The sequence below is a fragment of the Erpetoichthys calabaricus genome, chromosome 1 (assembly GCF_900747795.2).
Source record: "Erpetoichthys calabaricus chromosome 1, fErpCal1.3, whole genome shotgun sequence".
Taxonomy (NCBI): Eukaryota; Metazoa; Chordata; class Cladistia; order Polypteriformes; family Polypteridae; genus Erpetoichthys; species Erpetoichthys calabaricus.
Genome location: NC_041394.2, coordinates 247,828,378 through 247,847,270, shown reverse-complemented (window position 1 = coordinate 247,847,270; position 18,893 = coordinate 247,828,378). Strand labels below are relative to the sequence as shown.

Here is an 18,893-nt window from a genome sequence, read left to right as displayed (position 1 = left end):
CAAAAGTGATAATTGAATGATGACTCAAGCAAGCAAAGCTGGATATGTATACACCTTACATCGGGGATCATGAATTGGTGGCCTTCAGCATATTTTCTTTGGCCCTAGGTCATCCTCCTCTGTCACTTCTTTTTTTTTTTTTTTTTTTTTTAACATATAATAAAAATGAAATACATTTTAGGATAAACTAGTTTAGCCATAGCATTGTCCATAAATTAAAACCTGAGTTTGTTTGAGAAGGTGGAAAAAAGTGATTATTTTATATAGGAGCAGCAGATAATAACTTTTCTACCTTGAAATGTATTCTGCATTGGTTCCATATTTGAAATAATTTGTGGACAACTGGATTGCTGATAAATTGACATTAGTATTATACTTAAACTGTTTTGATATTAGGAACAAACAGGTATCCAGTCTGATATTAAGTGCTGGAGAATTCACTTGGAAAAAAGCACTTTTATTCAGATTAATTTTGAAACCAAAAATCGAGTGAAATTTTCCTAACATCTCACAAGATTTATAGTAGAGAAGATTGTGGGTTATGTATGATAGCAAAATCAATTGCTTTTTTAATGCAGCGCCATACATAGCCCCAATAAAGTACCTGAGGCTTCACATTTGTCTAAATATAATGGACATGGCAACGTTTACACATTGAACTATTCATACATTTTCTAACCATCTTCTTTGTACTTGAAGCTGTTCTACAAATGTTGTGAAATTAACTCCTCCATATGTTAATTCCACAATAAAATGTATTTAATTAGTGTTTCAAATCACCCACATTGTTCCCGTGTGGCTCAGCTGGTAACACTTTGAAGAGCAACACACCACTCTGATGCTACAATGTCAAATCTGTCAATAGAAATGTATAATCACTGTGACGGCATATATAGTGGGATTATAGAAACAGCATACATCAATTAGCAAAAACTAAATTCTTCTTGTACATAGAGTTTTTGAACCCAAAGTAATGCTTGTTAGTATAGCAACTAAACTGTGACAAGCATATTTGATTAGTATAGGAGGTAATTGGATCCCATCATACATTTGGAGTTATTGCTACAGGTATGATCAGTCCTGTTCATGGCTAATTCTGCATTAGTACAAAGGCTAAGCAATGTCTTCTCACTTATGTGCAGCTCCTTGAAAACAACAGAACAAAAGCTGTTTTACAAGAATCCTTCGATTGAATTGTTTGGTTCCCCAAAAGAAGACTTAAATTTTGAACATAGTTTTAAAATGGGGAGGGGAGATTGAGAACATTTAAAGCTACAGGAATTTGTGACTTTTGAAATTTTTATTAATTTGTCCATTAAAGATTACCCTCCAGTAAATGTTATTATCCAATTATTGTTTCCTGCATATACTAATGCAAGCATAAATTTCCCAGCAAATGCCAGCCGAACAAAGTGATTTTCTGACAAACCTAATTTTAAAAGAGAATGTTGTTTCAAAAAACAGCTATACTGAATTATCCTGGTGTTCAGTAATACATGTGGCATTGATATAATGGTTGGATTTTAATTTTTCACCATTCAACTGAAAATACCAGTGAATAAATTTAGTAGATACATATGGCAAGATATGTAACATAGTCCATTATGGTAATACAATTATTGTAAATGCTGTTCTGAAAGTCTCAATTCCTTATCTTTCATTTGACCAAATATACAGGGTAGGATTCAAAAGTAATGAGCCTCATTTTGTTCTGACGCGAACGTACTTCGCTGCGCGTCCCACTTGACGGCGACGGTGGGTGATCGGCCTTGACGGGAACCCCTGTGCGGTAGTGCGTTACACGGCGGAATGGAAAGTTCGTTAGAGCAACGGAACGCGATCAAGTTCTGCTTCCGGTTGGGCAAGTCTCCTTCCGAAACGTTCGCAATGCTTCAACAGGCGTTTGGGACTGAGTGTCTATCCTATTCTCAAGCGAAAAAGTGGCACAAGGCTTTTAGGGAGGGCCGGGAAGAGGTGACTGACGAACCCCGGTCTGGACACCCGTCGTCGGCCCGAACTGACGTTAATGTGCAGCGAGTGCGCCTACCTGGCCTGGGTGAACGTTCCGGTCGTCCCCCAGCCTCCCTACAGTCCGGACGTGTCGCCTTCTGACTTCTTCTTGTTTCCGCGCTTAAAATCAGCGCTGAAAGGAAAACGCTTCAACTCGATCGAGGACATCCAAGCAAATGTCAAGGCAGCCCTTGCAGCCATCCCGGAACAGGCCTACGTGGACGCCTTCGAGTCATGGAAAAGCCGCCTACAAAAGTGTATTGATGCAGGAGGTGCCTATTTTGAAGACTATTAATTAGTTGTACCGATTTGCTCAATAAATTTGTCTTTTTGAACAAAGGCTCATTACTTTTGAATCCTACCCTGTATATGTGAGATGTGAATAATTGTGTATTTGGATGAGTAGTTAATGAAGAATTGTGTCTGTTTTGAGATTTTGATGTGGATGTGGGTGTGTGTGTCTGTTTGGGTTGCAGTGGGCAGGGGGACATTGTTAATATCAAGTTGTGGCACAATGCGTATTTGCTGACAAGAGAATTAGGCCCCATTTCAGATTTATTTGATGACCCCTGCTTTAAATTTTCAACTGAAGTGCATCATCCTTTGCCTATTTATATTTTTTTAATGTTTGTGTATTGTTAGTTGAACTAAAGTGTAATATAAAACATTACATTGGTATTTCTTACTGTTAAAAATAACATTTTAAAGCTTGTATTTGTACATTTTGATATACAACATTATTATTTTTGACACATCTTAAATTTCCGCTTAGATACATTTTCATAAAACAGTGAACTAAAGACAAAAAAATATTAAAAAGGGAGAATGAATTGACCCCTTTGATCCAAAGCTTCTGACAAGAATAAGCATAATTTTGCATTTCATTGACTTTCAGTTATTTTGAAGCTGCGAACAGAGTGCAAGACTACTTTATTAACTGAGTGGATTCACTTATCAAATGAAGAAAAGGGTTGGAATGAAAACCCCTAGCCAATTTGGCGGTAGTTGCCTAACTCTGACTGATTATTTATTACATTAAGTGACTGATATCTGTAAGACTTCAGTCACCCTTGAAATCGATCTTATCTCCCCATGTTTATTCTCCTAGTATTAAACCATTCAAACTAAACAGTTCAGTATCAAAGCTTATGAAAAGAAAACAAGAGCATCTGCATCCACAGCATCCCCTTAAGGCCAATGGGTTCATTGAATTAAAGGAAATTAATGCTTATAGCCTGGGATTGAGGAGTACCTTTGGGGGGGTAACTTGGAGGTTAAAATATAAGATATACATAATAGAAAACATTTATGTTTGTTTGAATTATATGTATGTTATATAGAAATCTAAATATTTTATTTATATTATGATAATCTTTTAAGTTTATTAGGCACACATTGGAATGAGTGCACAAAGGATTCTGCCCTATTTCAAATATTCTGTGCTTTTTAAAATCATGTTATTCTTCTCAGTCTGAGTCTTTATTACAAGCTTGTTTGCCCAATTGTAAATATTTTATGTCAACTGTTATTATTTGGAGGACCATCAGGACTTGATGTCTCTTGAGTATTCAGCAGGGGATTGATGAGATGGAAACTGTTGATTCTGGAACACTTTTTTTTTTTTTTTTGCTATACATGATGCTTGTTTAAATCTACTAATAAAGGTTTTTATTTTTGTTTGTAATAGCAATTAAAGGCTACGTACGTTAATGTCTGCAGACTTGCAAGTAAAACAAAATATGCTATTTATAAACAATGGTCAAATACAGGAGATATTTACTTTCAGCAATATGTATTTAAAATATTGTGTCTTGTTTGTTACTTTTTCTTGATACCTAAGAAAATAAAAGATTAATAAATTAGTGTCAATGAAACTTTTTTTTTTTAATACCTGTGCAGATGCATCATCCCATTCAAATGAAACCTGCAGACAGTGAAAAATCAAATGGTAAGAAATATTCTATTTATTTTTTTGTTAAAAATAAAAAAAATTACATGTTGTTTGAATTTGTATGTTAATCTGCATACACTTAATATCATATTTATTAAAATTCATCATCAGATTTGACAAGCTGATATATATACAGTACCATTTTATATAGACAATTAAGCTTTAGTAAATGATAAAGGGAGATGAAAACATTGTTAAACGCTGAAGGCAAAATGGTTGTGTAACATAAAAGTTGCAACAATAAATAAGATGTCATTATATAAAATATTGCTTAACAGAGACTATAAACAACCATAAGCAGACTACAAATATATTGCTTGTAAGGTGTGCTGTTGTATAAATAGCTATACTACTGCATTTAAGACTTGCAATGGAAATGTTGCTGTACTATATGTATAGAAAAAATAGAATGTAGTATGTTAATTTGAGCTTAGCAAAGTGGTGGTGGGGAGCTCAGCTCTGCATTCCGCAGCTCTAAAGGTTGTAAGAAGAATGCCACTTTTGAATTCTTCTGTTTAATGTATGTCTGGAAATATAGCTGTTTAGAGAATACCGTCATTTGTTTCTCTGATAAAAGGCATTAAAAGTTGGCATGGCTTATTATGGTTTATCTATAGAATACATGAATTTCATCCTATACATGGTTGACTACCTTTATGTTGAACATGATGGAATTTCATGAAGTTAATTCCCTTTTACAGTGTGTTATACAGTATATAAAAGCTTTTATCTCAGCTGTGTTGCCAGTCATTGTCAATAGGACTGTGATGAAACTGCTCCAGTGTTTTACTGTATTATTTAAATACTGTACATACACTATAGTTCAGAAATGCTAAGCACAGTTTTACTGAGGGCCATAAATTGCACTTTGCAGGTATATTTCTAATGTGGGGCAGAATATATCAGTAACTACCAGCACTTTTACTTCACAAACAAGACACACAATTACCTCATACTCCTCGCAATCATATATTCTTCCGCTTGTCCCTTTTGAAACTGTCTCCACTCTTTTATTAGCTTTTCTTGGACACTGCTACAGGTTAGGTAAGCTACTGGCAGCCAGTGGACCAAAATCTTTACTTGCTGTAAAAAAATTACATAATCACAGGGGCCACTTCCAGCATTTTTATTGCACTGAGCAAAGCTGTAAACTGTGCCCTCCATTATGTTATGGAATGTATGATTATTGCTATTGTATCCTTTGATATAATACTGTTTGTATATAAAAAAAAAAATGTCCATCCATCCATCCATTATCCAACCCGCTATATCCTAATTACAGGGTCACTGTGGTAGTCTAAATGGATTATGACTTTTTATATTTACATTCATGTACTATATAACTTTTATGTCAACTATGGATATGTCAATGTCAATTTATTTTTATAGCACATTTAAAACAACATAGTAATGCTGTGGCCAAAGTGCTTTACAATAATAGAATAAAAGAAAAACAAAACAACATAAAACATAAATAGAAATAAAATATATGAACATAAAATAAAATACATAATAAATAGAAATAATGTTATATACATAAAAAATAGCAGTTGGGAGATCTGGGGACCTGGGTTCGCTTCCCGGGTCCTCCCTGCATGGAGTTTGCATGTTCTCCCCGTGTCTGCGTGGGTTTCCTCCAGGCGCTCCAGTTTCCTCCCACAGTCCAAAGACATGCAGGTTAGGTGGATTGGCGATTCTAAATTGGCCCTAGTGTGTGCTTGGTGTGTGGGTGTGTTTGTGTGTGTCCTGTGGTGGGTTGGCACCCTGCCCGGGATTGGTTCCTGCCTTGTGCCCTGTGTTGGCTGGGATTGGCTCCAGCAGACCCCCATGACCCTGTAGTTAGGAATATAGCGGGTTGGAAAATGGATGGATGTTATATAATCACAAAGAGAAAACCATCAGTATTAATGAAGGTCACGGAATGCAAGTGAATAGAAATGAGTCTTTATCTTGTTTTAAACAGTTCAATTGTAGACGACTACTTTATGTGATGAGGTAAAGAGTTCCACAGGCGAGGCGCAGTAGCTGCAAAAGCCCTGTCCCACTTAGTTTTACACTTGGTACGATGGACAACCAGAGACAGCTGACCAGAAGATCTAAGCACTCTAGATGGCTGATGTAAAACACACAGTTCAGATAAACAGGCAGGAGCAAGCCCATGTAAAGATTTAAAAACTATCAGCAAGATTTTAAAATCAATTCGAAAACTGACAGGCAGCCAGTGTAAAGAAGCTAAAATAGGAGAAACAGAGTCATACTTTCTTGCCCCAACCAGAAAGCGAGCGGCAGCATTTTGGACCAACTGTAACCTGTGTATCAGGGATTTGTTAATCCCAGAATACAGCAAGGTTTTTCAGACACAATATGAATATTAAGAGCATGTGAATATTTTTTAGTTGCCTTTGAAAATGGCTAACTGAAAAATTAGCCACTGGATAAATCATTGCAGTACTTTTAGTTGAGACAGTGCTAAGATTTCTTAGATTGGTAAGACTTTTCTATTAAGAAAGCACATATAAGAGGAAAACGCAAACAAAGTCAAGCCAGGCTTTTCAAAGCTTTTCATTCACTCATTTTAACCTGCAAAAGGCTTGCTCTCCCATTTCATAAAAATGTGCCCAATCAGAGTGCAAAAGACTTTTATTAATCTTTATTGGAATAAAAGTAGGCCCATCCTTTTCGTTAACATTTACTTAGTGTATATTATTTAATTATGTATGTCTAGAATTGATTCTAGAGTAAAAAATATATTAAATCATATCTAATCTTATTTCCATTCCTTAATATTACTTTGTATCTAGTGCAATATTATAGCTTTTTAAAAAAGAAAGAACACAATATACAGTAATCCCTCGCTATATTGCGCTTCGACTTTTGCGGCTTCACTCTATAGCGGATTTTATATGTAAGCATATTTAAATATATATCGCAGATTTTTTGATGGTTCGCGGATTTCTGCGGACAATGGGTCTTTTAATTTCTGGTACATGCTTCCTCAGTTGGTTTGCCCAGTTGATTTCATACAAGGGACGCTATTGGCAGATGGCTGAGAAGCTACCCAACCAGAGTGCGTATTACGTATTAAATAAAACTCCTCAAATATATTGTGAGCACGGGGGCTGTTCGCACCCCTAGAGGATACGGCCGCTCCTCAATATACGCTGAAAGATTACCTTCACATTGCTCTCTTTCTTGCTGGGCTTACATATGGCTAATTTGTCAAGCGATATGCTTCCTGCACGGTGCTTCGCATACTTAAAAGATCAAGCAGCACATATTGATTTTTGATTGTTTGATTTCTCGCTCTGACATTCTCTGCTCCTGACGGAGGGGGTGTGAGCAGGGGGGCTGTTCGCACCCCTAGACGATACGGACGCTCATCTAAAAATGCTGAAAGATTACCTTCACGTTGCTCCATTCTGTGCAGCTGCTTTATCAAGCGACATGCTTCCTGCACAGTGCTTCGCATACTTAAAAGCTCGAAGGGCACGTATTGATTTTTGATTGTTTGTTTGTTTTTCTCTGTGTCTCTCTCTCTCTCTCTCTCTCTGATATTCTCTGCTCCTAACGGAGGGGGTGTGTGCAGAGGGGCTGTTTGCACACTGACCTAGAGGATACGGACGCTCCTCTAAAAAATGCTGAAAGACTACCTTTACATTGTACCGGCGGTGCTTCGCATACTTAAAAGCCAAACAGCCCTATTGATTTTTGTTTGCTTTTTTCTCTCTCTCTCTGACATTCTCTGCTCCTGACGCGCACTCCTTTGAAGAGGAAGATATGTTTGCATTCTTTTAATTGTGAGACGGAACTGTCATCTCTGTCTTGTCATGGAGCACAGTTTAAACTTTTGAAAAAGAGACAAATGTTTGTTTGCAGTGTTTGAATAAAGTTCCTGTCTCTCTACAACCTCCTCTGTTTCTGTGCAAATCTGTGACCCAAGCATGACAATATAAAAATAACCATATAAACATATGGTTTGTACTTCACGGATTTTCACCTTTAGCAGGGGGTTCTGGAACGCAACCCCCGCGATCGAGGAGAGATTACTGTAGAGCAGACTTTGTTTTACACTGCTGGAATTTCAATGTTGCTTATCTTTTGCACTCTTTACCATATGTAAGTGAGATATGACAGCCTATCAAACACCATTTTGTTCCTTGAACCAAAGTGTAAATTTTATGATCATCTCTGACTCCTTATAATTAAGTTTGTGTATCAATAAAGACATAGTACTTAAAGTTTCAGACTTCTTTTAACTCCTAGTATAAACATTCAATTTTAATTAAAGAAGCAAAGATGTTTTTATATATTGTATTAGGAGAGGTTTCTTATGGTAAACCTTCACATCCAGAAAAATAGCATGGGGATAAAAGGTTGGTGATATGGCATCATTAAACAAAATTACTAGGAGGTATATGCAAAAGTGTGCATAAAGAATAAAATGAACATAATGAAAATTACCGAACATTCAACCTTTCTGGACTTTCTTACATGGCTTTTGAACCCAGGTTTATCCACTGCCATACCAAAGTATTCACCTTTCAACCCCTGCCTTCTCTCTCTAGTTTTTCAGACTGTAGCTTCCCTTCTCCCAGCTTTCAATTCTGCCTGGTGGTCTGTTTAGTTTAGACCTTTCAATCACTTCTGTTCACAGGAGAGGCCCTTCATTTGCCAGAGACAGAGTGGAAATCCTGCCGGTGGCAGTTGGTGTTCACTGAGCACCACAGCGCTTAATGCTATCCTTAAAATATTTGTTTTCCAAGACACAGACCCATCTGCATGGTCTGTTACAGGGACAGCATGTTCATATAAATACCATTAGTGCTGTTATTGCAAAGAGGTGGTTCCACCTCCAACATTTCCTCCCATGCACTGCTCTTTGTTTGATCTAAAGACTAGTTGTCCCTGCCCTTTGTCATCAGAGGGTAATCAGTTATACTTCATATGCACCTCACTTTCCTGTGCAATTTCATTATATGTCGACTTCCCTGCCTTTTTCCACTTCTGTGCAAGCACAATAGCATTCCCTAGTAGGAACACTGTGCCGACATACTGACATATTCAGGACCTCTTTTTGTACACTCCATGTGGTACAGTCTCTATCTACAGCAGGACTTGGGCCTTCCCCATGCCATCCATGCTGTCACAATTTCTTTAAGTACCTCCAGCCTATGTTTTGAGTATATATACTATTTTTTGTTAGCAGTACTCACTCATGGTGCTGTGCATAGTGGAGTATAAAATCCTGTAAAGAAGATAAAAGCCAAAAAAATATTGATGTGCGACAGCAGGTAGCTTTGACTCTGTGCTGTATTTAGGAGTTAAGCTCTAGGCTGCTTCGAGATGATGTTCAGTGACAAGAGAGCAAGAGCCCCTCGGCTTTAGTTTTTATCTGCCTAAACAAGCCTTTAGTATGAATGCAAATCTACCAGACAGAAGCAGTTAAGCATACCAGATCTGACCTTGTAACTTCTCTGTTTTCAAACTTTATAAAATCAATTTTAAAAAAAAAAGTTCCTTAAAACGGAGGAGAGAGCAAAAAAAAGTTAATGTAGTCCCTAAATTTGTGTAAATTTCAGTAACTAATTAGAAACTTCTAGAATTAATTATGTGCCATATGTTAGCATTAACACTTAGGTAAGTTGTTAATTAATGTAGGCAGCTTTGGATACAGGTGTCATTTTGACAGGTTATAAATTTAAATGTTAACAGATTACAATTAACACTAGAAACCAGTTCTCAGATTCAGCATTGGCAGCCTCTAATTTGTATTTTACTAATCGGGAATACATTCTGACTTTGATTCCATAATATTGTATCTGTTTGGAAATTACGTTTTTGAGGTTTAAGTAAATTGCTCAGTAACTGAAATTAAATTGACCAGTTAGATAGTGATAGTACATACAGTTCATTGGAAAAAAAATACTGAATTGATTGTTCCTCCCTGCATATCCTCTGTGTACCTTAGCACCAATTCATTGTTGGTTATTTTGCTATTTGCTTAATTGGGTCATGTGGAACTGTGTGCTGCATTTTTCATGTTGTTTCTTTTTTAAACTTGCTTCTACATCTTTAACAAAAAGGTGTCTACTGAGAGACCCATTGTTATCAAAGATGTTTTTTTCCATATATGCTTAACTTAAGGATGCTATATTATGCACAAATGGAATAGAATGGGTTGTTTTTTTTGTTAAATTCACAAAAGAATTAGAATAATTCAGGAGATGGAGATTATTCCTTACTATAATCATATTGGATTCAGAAAGAATGGCACATAGTCTGATCTATTGTAAACAAAGGAAGACACCAGAATGCACATGTTAATAATCTGACTTTATAATAATTTCTTCATAAACACTTTACAATGTATGATATTTATTGGATAAAGAGGCCAGTACATAATGGGTTGATGCTGTAGAACAATTTTAGAACCCACATTTTCAGAATTGGCAAGTTGTTTTAGTGTGGAAGATAATTATTAAGTTGTGATTTATGTTATTTATCTTTTATAAACTAATCATAACCATTCACCCTTCAGCCCTAGCATCAATGCCCCAACTTGCCTCACAAATTATTAAAGTGCCTGATAAATTTAAACTATACACTTCAAATGGTTGCATGTATGTTCGGGTACAGAGGTTTGGTATGTACTGTGTCAGCCTCCTCTGTGCATTTGAAACAGAAACACTTGGGATCCATTGCTTTGATCTCTTGGTGTCCCAGCTACAGGTACAGCAGTTGCGTATGCTAAACAATTTCTGCATGCAACAAGTACTGTAAAAGCAGATTGAGAAAAGTGACAGCTTCCACAGAGTCATATTTTTAAAATAGTTCATTTTAATTAGATTGCAAAATATTGTTTTAATATCAGCTATCTTTTTAGGCAGTGTGTGCAGATTTGGCTGTAGCAGTATATTAGGCTTAGTGTTAGGTCTCTTTATAGTGTCTGATAATGGCCATTGTGTTAGGTCATATTGCCTGCAAATGTAAGTATTTATGTGTGACTGCACAATTAAGTAGCTCATTGACAAGTTGTACATGATGCAGCAGGCATTGCACTTGGCAATATATGAGATTTTATGCATAGTTACGGAAATAAATAGCTCATTAAGCAGCTGTACGTTTTACCAAAGGCATGAAAATATGTATGGATGATAATATGATTTTATGGGCATTATCATCACCATTCTGACGAGACGGCAATGTTTATGTGGACTCTGGGATTTGCTCACTCAGCTGTTAATGGTTTATAGTTTTTCAGCATTTCTGTTGAATTTTAATAGTTGTTACAGCATTACCAAATACATTTGCTTGGGGGATTTATTTAACCAATTCATGCCTTGCACTACTGCATGACAAACTGCAAGTGAAGGTGCTATTGTTACAGTAAATATTAATGGAACATTCAACAGTGAATTGGTGGCTATAATTCTCATTGACTTGTATCCCTTTTTGAATTATATATATTTGCAAAAGAGGAGTAGAGCAGTTACATAATGCAGAAATATAATATACTGTAAAAAGCTCAAAATCTGTGTGTTTGGCCTAACGATGTGGATTTGAATACTGGTCACACAATCTGTGCTAATATTTGCACACCAAAATTTGGAGCACCTGGATGCTTCTATTTAAGATTAAGGTCACTTTCGAAAAGTCTTGCAGCTAATAATCTGCTGCATAAGTCTAGGTCTGTTTTTCAGTCTAATAGCTTTTCTTATATTCCATTTACAGTGTAAGACTTACTGGACTATGTGTTGTTCTGTATCTATCCATACAAAGCATACAATATCAAAATTGTCATTATGTATACAGTATAGTTTGATTAATTTGGAGAAGATAAGCCAAAATGTCCCATAACAGTATTGGTGTATTGTATTATTAGAGTGAAACTTTGTACTCTTCATGCAAGTCCTTCCATTTATTCCTTTATCTTTCATTTATATTTCATATTGATGATATGAAACTGATGTAGATGGCATTTGCAGCAGTCCTGTTTCTTTCATTCAGCATATAACACAGTCTAATTGTTAATTCACTACTACTTTCCCAAGACACACAAGTCCAGTTTCAGTCTTTTCCTGTAATTTGCTTTCTTGCATGAAAGCAAATTACTAATTCATAATTGTCAAAAATCATTAGTGAATAACGGTAAAAGACATCATCTTAAAGTGACAGAAAATAGTACAGGGCATTTAGAGTCTGTTAAAAAATATTTTAGACGTGTGTGTGTGTCTGTGCATCATCCAACCATCTTCTGAGCCTGTTTATTCCATATGTTCTGGGAAGACTGTAGTGCTGCCATGGCAGACCCTTGCAAGGCAGGAACCAAACTTGAATAGGACATCAATACAGTACAAGACACACTTATGCACACACAGCCACACTGACTCATGTAAGTTTAAATTATAATTACTACTTCGCCTATCCTGTATGTCTTTAAGATGTTGGAGGAAGCTGGAGTTCCTGGAAAAACTGCTTGACATCTTTTAAAATGAAAAAAGCTTTGCTAGGCTCACCAAAACCCAGAGCGAAGCTGTTGCCCTGACTACTTTTCTTATGGAAGGGCTTTAAAAGATAAGCTATTTATAGATGCTTTGTATATTTACATACTTAGTGCCATAGTAGATAAAAAGTGAATTATCTCAATACTAGTGTTTTTTTTCTGCTTTTTAGAATAATGATGCAGTTTTGTTTTATATCTTGTTTGCATTTACTGTACTCTGTGTTGGATGTCCACTTTTGCCATCACCTTTGCTAGTAACTTCTATAGGGTATTTCATCTTTGGCCCTAACATGCATTACTACATTTTTTCATAAAATGTCAATATGGTAAGTCACGTAAAATCAACTACTGGCAGTATAACATTATTCGAACTGTCACTTGAATAAATTTAAAAGAAATTAATTCCAAAAATTAATATTAAAGTGTTGTGTGGACACAACACTTTCTCACACTGTCTCATTTTCTGTGGTGCGCAGGTGTATAAGAAGGCAAAAGACCATAAGTTAAGTGGAGGAATCTGAACTGATTTAAGTAAAGTGAAGTACTGAATGTCTTAACTGAATAATACAATTTTCATTGTAATAAAATATCATTGCTCTCTCTTATGCACCTCATGTGACACTTCATGTTTTCATGTGTTGTTTTCAAGGCTGACTCTATTTAAGTTTGGCTATATTGAACTTTTATACAGTAGATGTTGAGTCTACATCTACTGCGGCTTAGGGCTCGTTTATACTTCATGCTCAGAACGCGTACATGCCCGCATCATGGCTGCCAAATGTCCTCTACAGTAAAACGCTTGCGTAGCAGGAGCGTCCACTGCAGCATGCGTCGAGTTACATGAAGTATAAACCTGGCCTTACTGTGCAGAGTCACCTGCAAAATAAGATTGCACCAGTATTGGTTTAACCTGCACCAATACTAAAATGGTGAAATGGGGCAGCATGATTTTTTGTTTTTTGTTAAATCGTTTCATTTGAATTAATGTTTTTAAACAATATTCAAACATGTCAATTGCTATTTATTTTTTAACCAAATCATACAGTTAAACAATCAAGCAAACACCTTAGCTTAATCAGCTGGTCATGAGTGTACAGTCAAAACATATTGTAACAAAAATCTTCATGAAGCAGGTGTCAAGTGTCGAGTCCTGACAAGAGGCGTGTAAATAGGGCTGCTCAGAGCACCATGGAGGGGTGGCAAGCACAGATGAGTTGTATCAGTCCACATTCGATGCAAAGCAGCAACAAAGATGCCAAGCAGCTTTGGAATGGAGATGAAAACTGGGCACCAAGGGGAACTGGCACAATTTTCAGTTTGGATGGTTATAGTGCCATAAGCTTGGCTGTGTGCAGAATGGTAAATTGGTCTTTTATGCAGGTCTGTGTGCAGAATGGTACATGATAGCGACACAAAGCTCCTGCACTGTCATGACTTTGAAATAGGGAGATGAAAGTGCAAGTTGATATAAAAAAAAAAAAAAAAAGGCTCCAGTGACCATGACTGCAATAATCGGAGGGTTGTAAATAGTCACTGATTGTGTTATTGTTTCTTTGACTGTTTTTGTTAGTAGAAATAAACCTGTTTCATTTCTGCAGTGTGAACAGTTCCTAATGTCTGGGAGGAAACATTACAGTATATGGGGTGGTGCTTGTCTTACAAATGCTCTTGTTTCAAAGAAAGGCTGTAATGTTAAGTTGGTTGTTTGGTATTGGTTCATATATGAAAGATCGGATTTCAAACAAACTAAAATAATAGTGGCAGCACATCCAGTTTATTGCAGCACTTAATACAGAAACAGCAGAATTTATACTGTATGAGAAAGCATGGGATGAATGTAAAGCCTTCCGAGTATTCTTAGCCCTGCTTCAGTCATGGACCTCAAAAGCATGCTTCCTGTTCTGTGTCCTTTTCGACCGTTTAGATGGGGGCAAGACGACACTAGAGCTGTCCTTAATGCCTTCTTACCCTTCAATGGTGGCTAGATTCTGATGGGGTGAAGAACAGCAGGCTATCTGTAATTAGTATTCAGAGGGCTATCAGAGCATGCTTAATAATAATATATTTTATTTATATAGCACATATCCCAGGTGGCTCACACCACAGACCAATAGAAGAGAGACGAAGCTATGTGTTGTGCAAGCTGTTTAAAGAAAAAGAAAAAAAAAAGTTACCTGTGTGAAGACATGTCTTAGGTATGGGGAAGAGCAGTGAGGGCTGCCAAATAAAAGAAAGGGTGCATAGAAAACTGCAGAAACTTATGGAAAGATCCCTGTGAAAGGAAAGTGGAGGTCACATGGAAAAGAAGAATGAGGGTTACAAATATAAAAACAAATTACAAAAAAGAGACATACAGAAAAGCATGCACAAAAAGATGTTTTCTTCTTTTCTACCTTTCCAGGAAGGATATAGTTGTATTTTCAGTTGGCAGAATGAGGACAATTTTTCTGTTAAAATGCCGTGTTCCATGTTTTTCTACGTTCCTCATTGTTGACTCCAAGTGTGCTCAGGAAATTTGCAAATTCAGCGATTTTGACTATAAAATGATCAGAATTATCAGAATCATACAGAAATCAAATTTATAGCACAGACCAATGGACAAATTCATTTTATGTTATCATTATTTATTTATTTATTTATTTATTTATTTTTTAATTTTTTTTTTTACTTTTCATGATGACAGGTGAGACTGCATGTCCCTAGAAGTGCAGTCATGGTGCCAGAGAAGTGCTGGAGTTCCACTAAGTACTGATCCAGCTAGTCCTGCACTGAAACTCTGAGACCCTTTTTTGTTCTTTTCGCATGCTGCATTTGCTTTTATTATCATCTGCGCTGTAATTTAAGTGTTTTCACACATTACTTTCTCGCTTTCTACCCACAAACATCTGTGCAAAACTCGCCATCGTCAACCACAAGTGCTTGCTGCTTCAACCCAATGAACCAAATGTGCGCAACAAACAAACAACAGTTTTTTACGGAAGTTGCACCACGTGACTATAATAAGCCCAAGTTACAGGATCACCGCATAGTGAACAGCGCAACGTAACTGAAGGCTCGGGGACCTACAAACAACCCCTCTGCATGACTGAACCAGATTGAACGAAAATGCTATTGCTGTTTTTTTCGTTTTTACTCAATTTTCATTCTCGTTTTAGTTCGTTCACATATCACTAATTTTTATTTTTATTTAGTTTTTAATTTCTGTGTTTGCTTTAATTTGTTCTCGTTCTTGTAAAACGAAAAACAATATTTTTAGTTCTAGTTCTCGTTTTCGTTATGAAAATATCACTGATGAACACGTATTAGCACAGCTGGAGTTATGCTTGTAATGTCGTTGGTGATACGTTCCCTAAGATGATTTATGTTTCGTATCTTTTCCTGATACACCATGGCCTTCAAATGCCCCCAAAGATAAAAATCAAGTGGGCTGAAATCTGGGGATCTGGGAGGCCACTCCACAGGACCATGGCGACCAATCCAAGCATCTGGAAATTGCTGATCTAACCATTGACGCACGTGAATACCATAATGGGATGGAACTGCGCCTTGCTGGAAGTAAATTGTGAAGTTACCATCCTCATTTAGCAGGGATGGAAAAATCTCTTCTTGTAACATATTAAGATACTTTTCTCCTTCTCAAGGGTGGGGTTTGATTTGTCTTCAATTCTTTTTTGTATAAATTGATATATTTGTATGGAATGATTACAATAAAATTAATAAATACAATTTAAAAAAAAAAACAAAACTTTCGGCGTTAAAATTTTCATTGACAAAAATTGGTCCAATAATTCTGTCACCTCATATCCCAGCCCACACCATCAATTTACCGGCACCCTGCGTCTTTGTCAGACTCATCCAGTGAGGGTTAGCATTATTTATTTGCTTTCAAAATGCGCCTGATACTCAATCTGCTGACACCACTTTCTGCAGACAACCGTCGTGTACTTTTTGTTTAAGCGCTGAGAGTATCGTAACTTTTGTGCCTTCATCGGTGGCTGTACGTCTTCAACCACATCTTGGTTGATCTGTAATACTTCCAGTGTTTTGAAACATTGTAATGAGTTTTGCCACAGTGTCGTGTGTGATGTTTGTTCCATGTTTTGTTAAATTCGATTGTAACCATGCGACTGCTTCCTGACTTGGCCATCAGTATGATTTCAGTTTGTTGCTCTTTATTCAAACGCATTTTTTAGGGTATCTGAAATATAAAAAATAAAATATTAAAAACCATATGTATGGAAACTTATGGCCCACCCAATATACTGTATATAATATACACACACAGAGTAAATATGTTCATACTATAAAGTAGGCACTTTTTTGCTTACGTAGGGACACCCATAATAACTAATTATTACAATGTTTTAATGCGAGATAAAAGATAATGAAGGACGCCTTCAGAGGTGCCTTAAAGGGTTTTTTGGTGGCATATGGAGGACGTACACTATATTTGGCAGGTGATTTTAATGGTGTGGCTGATTGGTGTATTATACATTGTGTTATTCAAAATAACAGTACAGTATTTGGGTATATTAAATCTTTCATACATATCTGACATCTCAATATATACATAGTTTTTAGAGCTTTTAAATATATTGTTTCATTTTATATACATTTTAAAAGGAAGGCATCACATTTGAAAATGTATTTATTAAAATTAAAACCTGCATTGGTGAATCAAAGAAAGTCTCTGACTTAATAGATCAGGCAGGTAATCAGTTGAACTGAGTACAGCTTATTAACTGCTTCATTTGGCATTCCAGCGACATTTCCATTCTAAAAGGCGCTATATAGCGCCCGACCCGGCACAGACTCAGGCAGAGGCACGTACTTAAATAAAACACGCTTTATTATTTCTTCATCCGTGGGGCACGCCTTCCCCGTGTCCCACAGGCCCAACACAGTCCCAAATACACTCACAATTACTCTCTCTCTCTCTTTTTCCTTTACCACCACTCCTCCTCAGGCTTAGTCCTCCTCCTCCCGACTCTGGCTCTCTCGAGTGGTGGTGGCTGGCCTTTTTTATACCCCACCCGGAAGCATTCCAGGTGCTTGATTACCTGGTCCTAATTGACCTTCCAGGTGGGGCTGACGAGTCGACCAGCTGGGCTGGAAAGTCCATGCAGCTCCCCCTGGCGGCCATCCAAGCCCCCAACCAGGCTGTGGAGGACTCCATCTCCCATGGAGCCTTGCGCCAGGTTGGGGAATCATCGTCCACCAGGGAGGCTGCCACCAAGCGTCCCGGGGAAGGTACTGAGCTGCCCATGGTGGCTCCCCCGGAACAGATGCAGCAGGGGTGTCCCTGCCGGGCATGGGACCCGACTGTCCTTCACATGGCCCCTCCCTCAGATGAGGCTTCTGGGGCTCATCGGCCTGCCCCGCGACGTCCGGTCCTCTCCAGGATAGGGAGTCGGCATTCTTGGCTCCGCTTCTGCGCCCTGTGAAAATATAATCAACAGGTCTGGGGGTGCTGCCCCGACGTCCTCGCCACTCGGACGTCCTCACTGGACAACACCTCCAGACGTGGCCACCGCGGCCGCAGTTATAGCACGCCCGACCCCCTCCAGTTCGACCCTTGCGGTCGTGGAGGCAGGCAGGAAACTCCTGCCCCTTAGCCCGCTCTGCGGAGGGCTTGCGACGGTTCCGCCACTCTGCAGCGTAGCCCTCCCGCTGCGTTAAACTAACGGGCTTATGCTGCACCTTGTTAGGAGTCCCTGACCTCTTTGTCTGGGTCCTCCTCTTTCTCTTGGGTGTACTGACGGTCTGAGTCCCCCTATGGGAAGAGGGGAGACCCCGTGCCGTCTGCACCCCTTTAGACGGCCGTAAGACAGACGGGGCAGTCAGGGCAGAGTCGTTTGGCAGCCGGCGTTCACCAGCTGCCTCTCCTCACACTCTTCTGCCATGCCGTCTGTCATCACGGCAGCGTCCTGTGTTGAGGGCGGAGCGGCCTGGCAAGCAGTACTAATCATCCCTGCTGCCGCTGCGCACCGCCCTCCTTTCTGTCCGACCCAGGCGTCACGTACCTGCGTCCTGCAGGCTGGAGGGTGACGACCCACATGTCCGAAGCCAATCAAACAGTGCTCCGCGGCCATCCAAGCCCCCAACCAGGCTGTGGAGGACTCCATCTCCCAGGGAGGCTGCCACCAAGCGTCCCGGAGAAGGTACTGAGCTGCCCATGGTGGCTCCCCCGGAACAGACGCAGCAGGGGCGTCCCTGCCGGGCATGGGACCCGGCTGTCCTTCACACCATATTGCTGGTGTGGTGTTTTACATTAAGCAATTCTAATATCCCACATGAATTTTGGCAAACTCAATTAACCTCCACTATTACTTTGTGATTTTAAACTATTTATATATTTATTTTTGAAGTTTGTAACATTGCTATTGAACAAAAACATTTCCTGAAATTATTCAGTTTGTTCAGGTCACT

The 18,893-nt window shown here is 38.2% G+C and overlaps 1 protein-coding gene across 10 annotated transcripts in view; it reads left to right on the top strand.

Moving 5' to 3' along the window:
* celf2 (cugbp, Elav-like family member 2) overlaps window positions 1-18,893 on the top strand; it is a 549,771-nt gene that overhangs the window by 436,490 nt on the left and 94,388 nt on the right. For all 10 annotated transcript variants that reach the window (XM_028813890.2, XM_051935886.1, XM_028813929.2 and 7 more), the window contains one exon: window positions 3,910-3,958. In XM_028813890.2, the coding sequence (XP_028669723.1) occupies window positions 3,910-3,958 (49 nt within the window). The remainder of the gene's footprint in view (window positions 1-3,909; window positions 3,959-18,893) is intronic.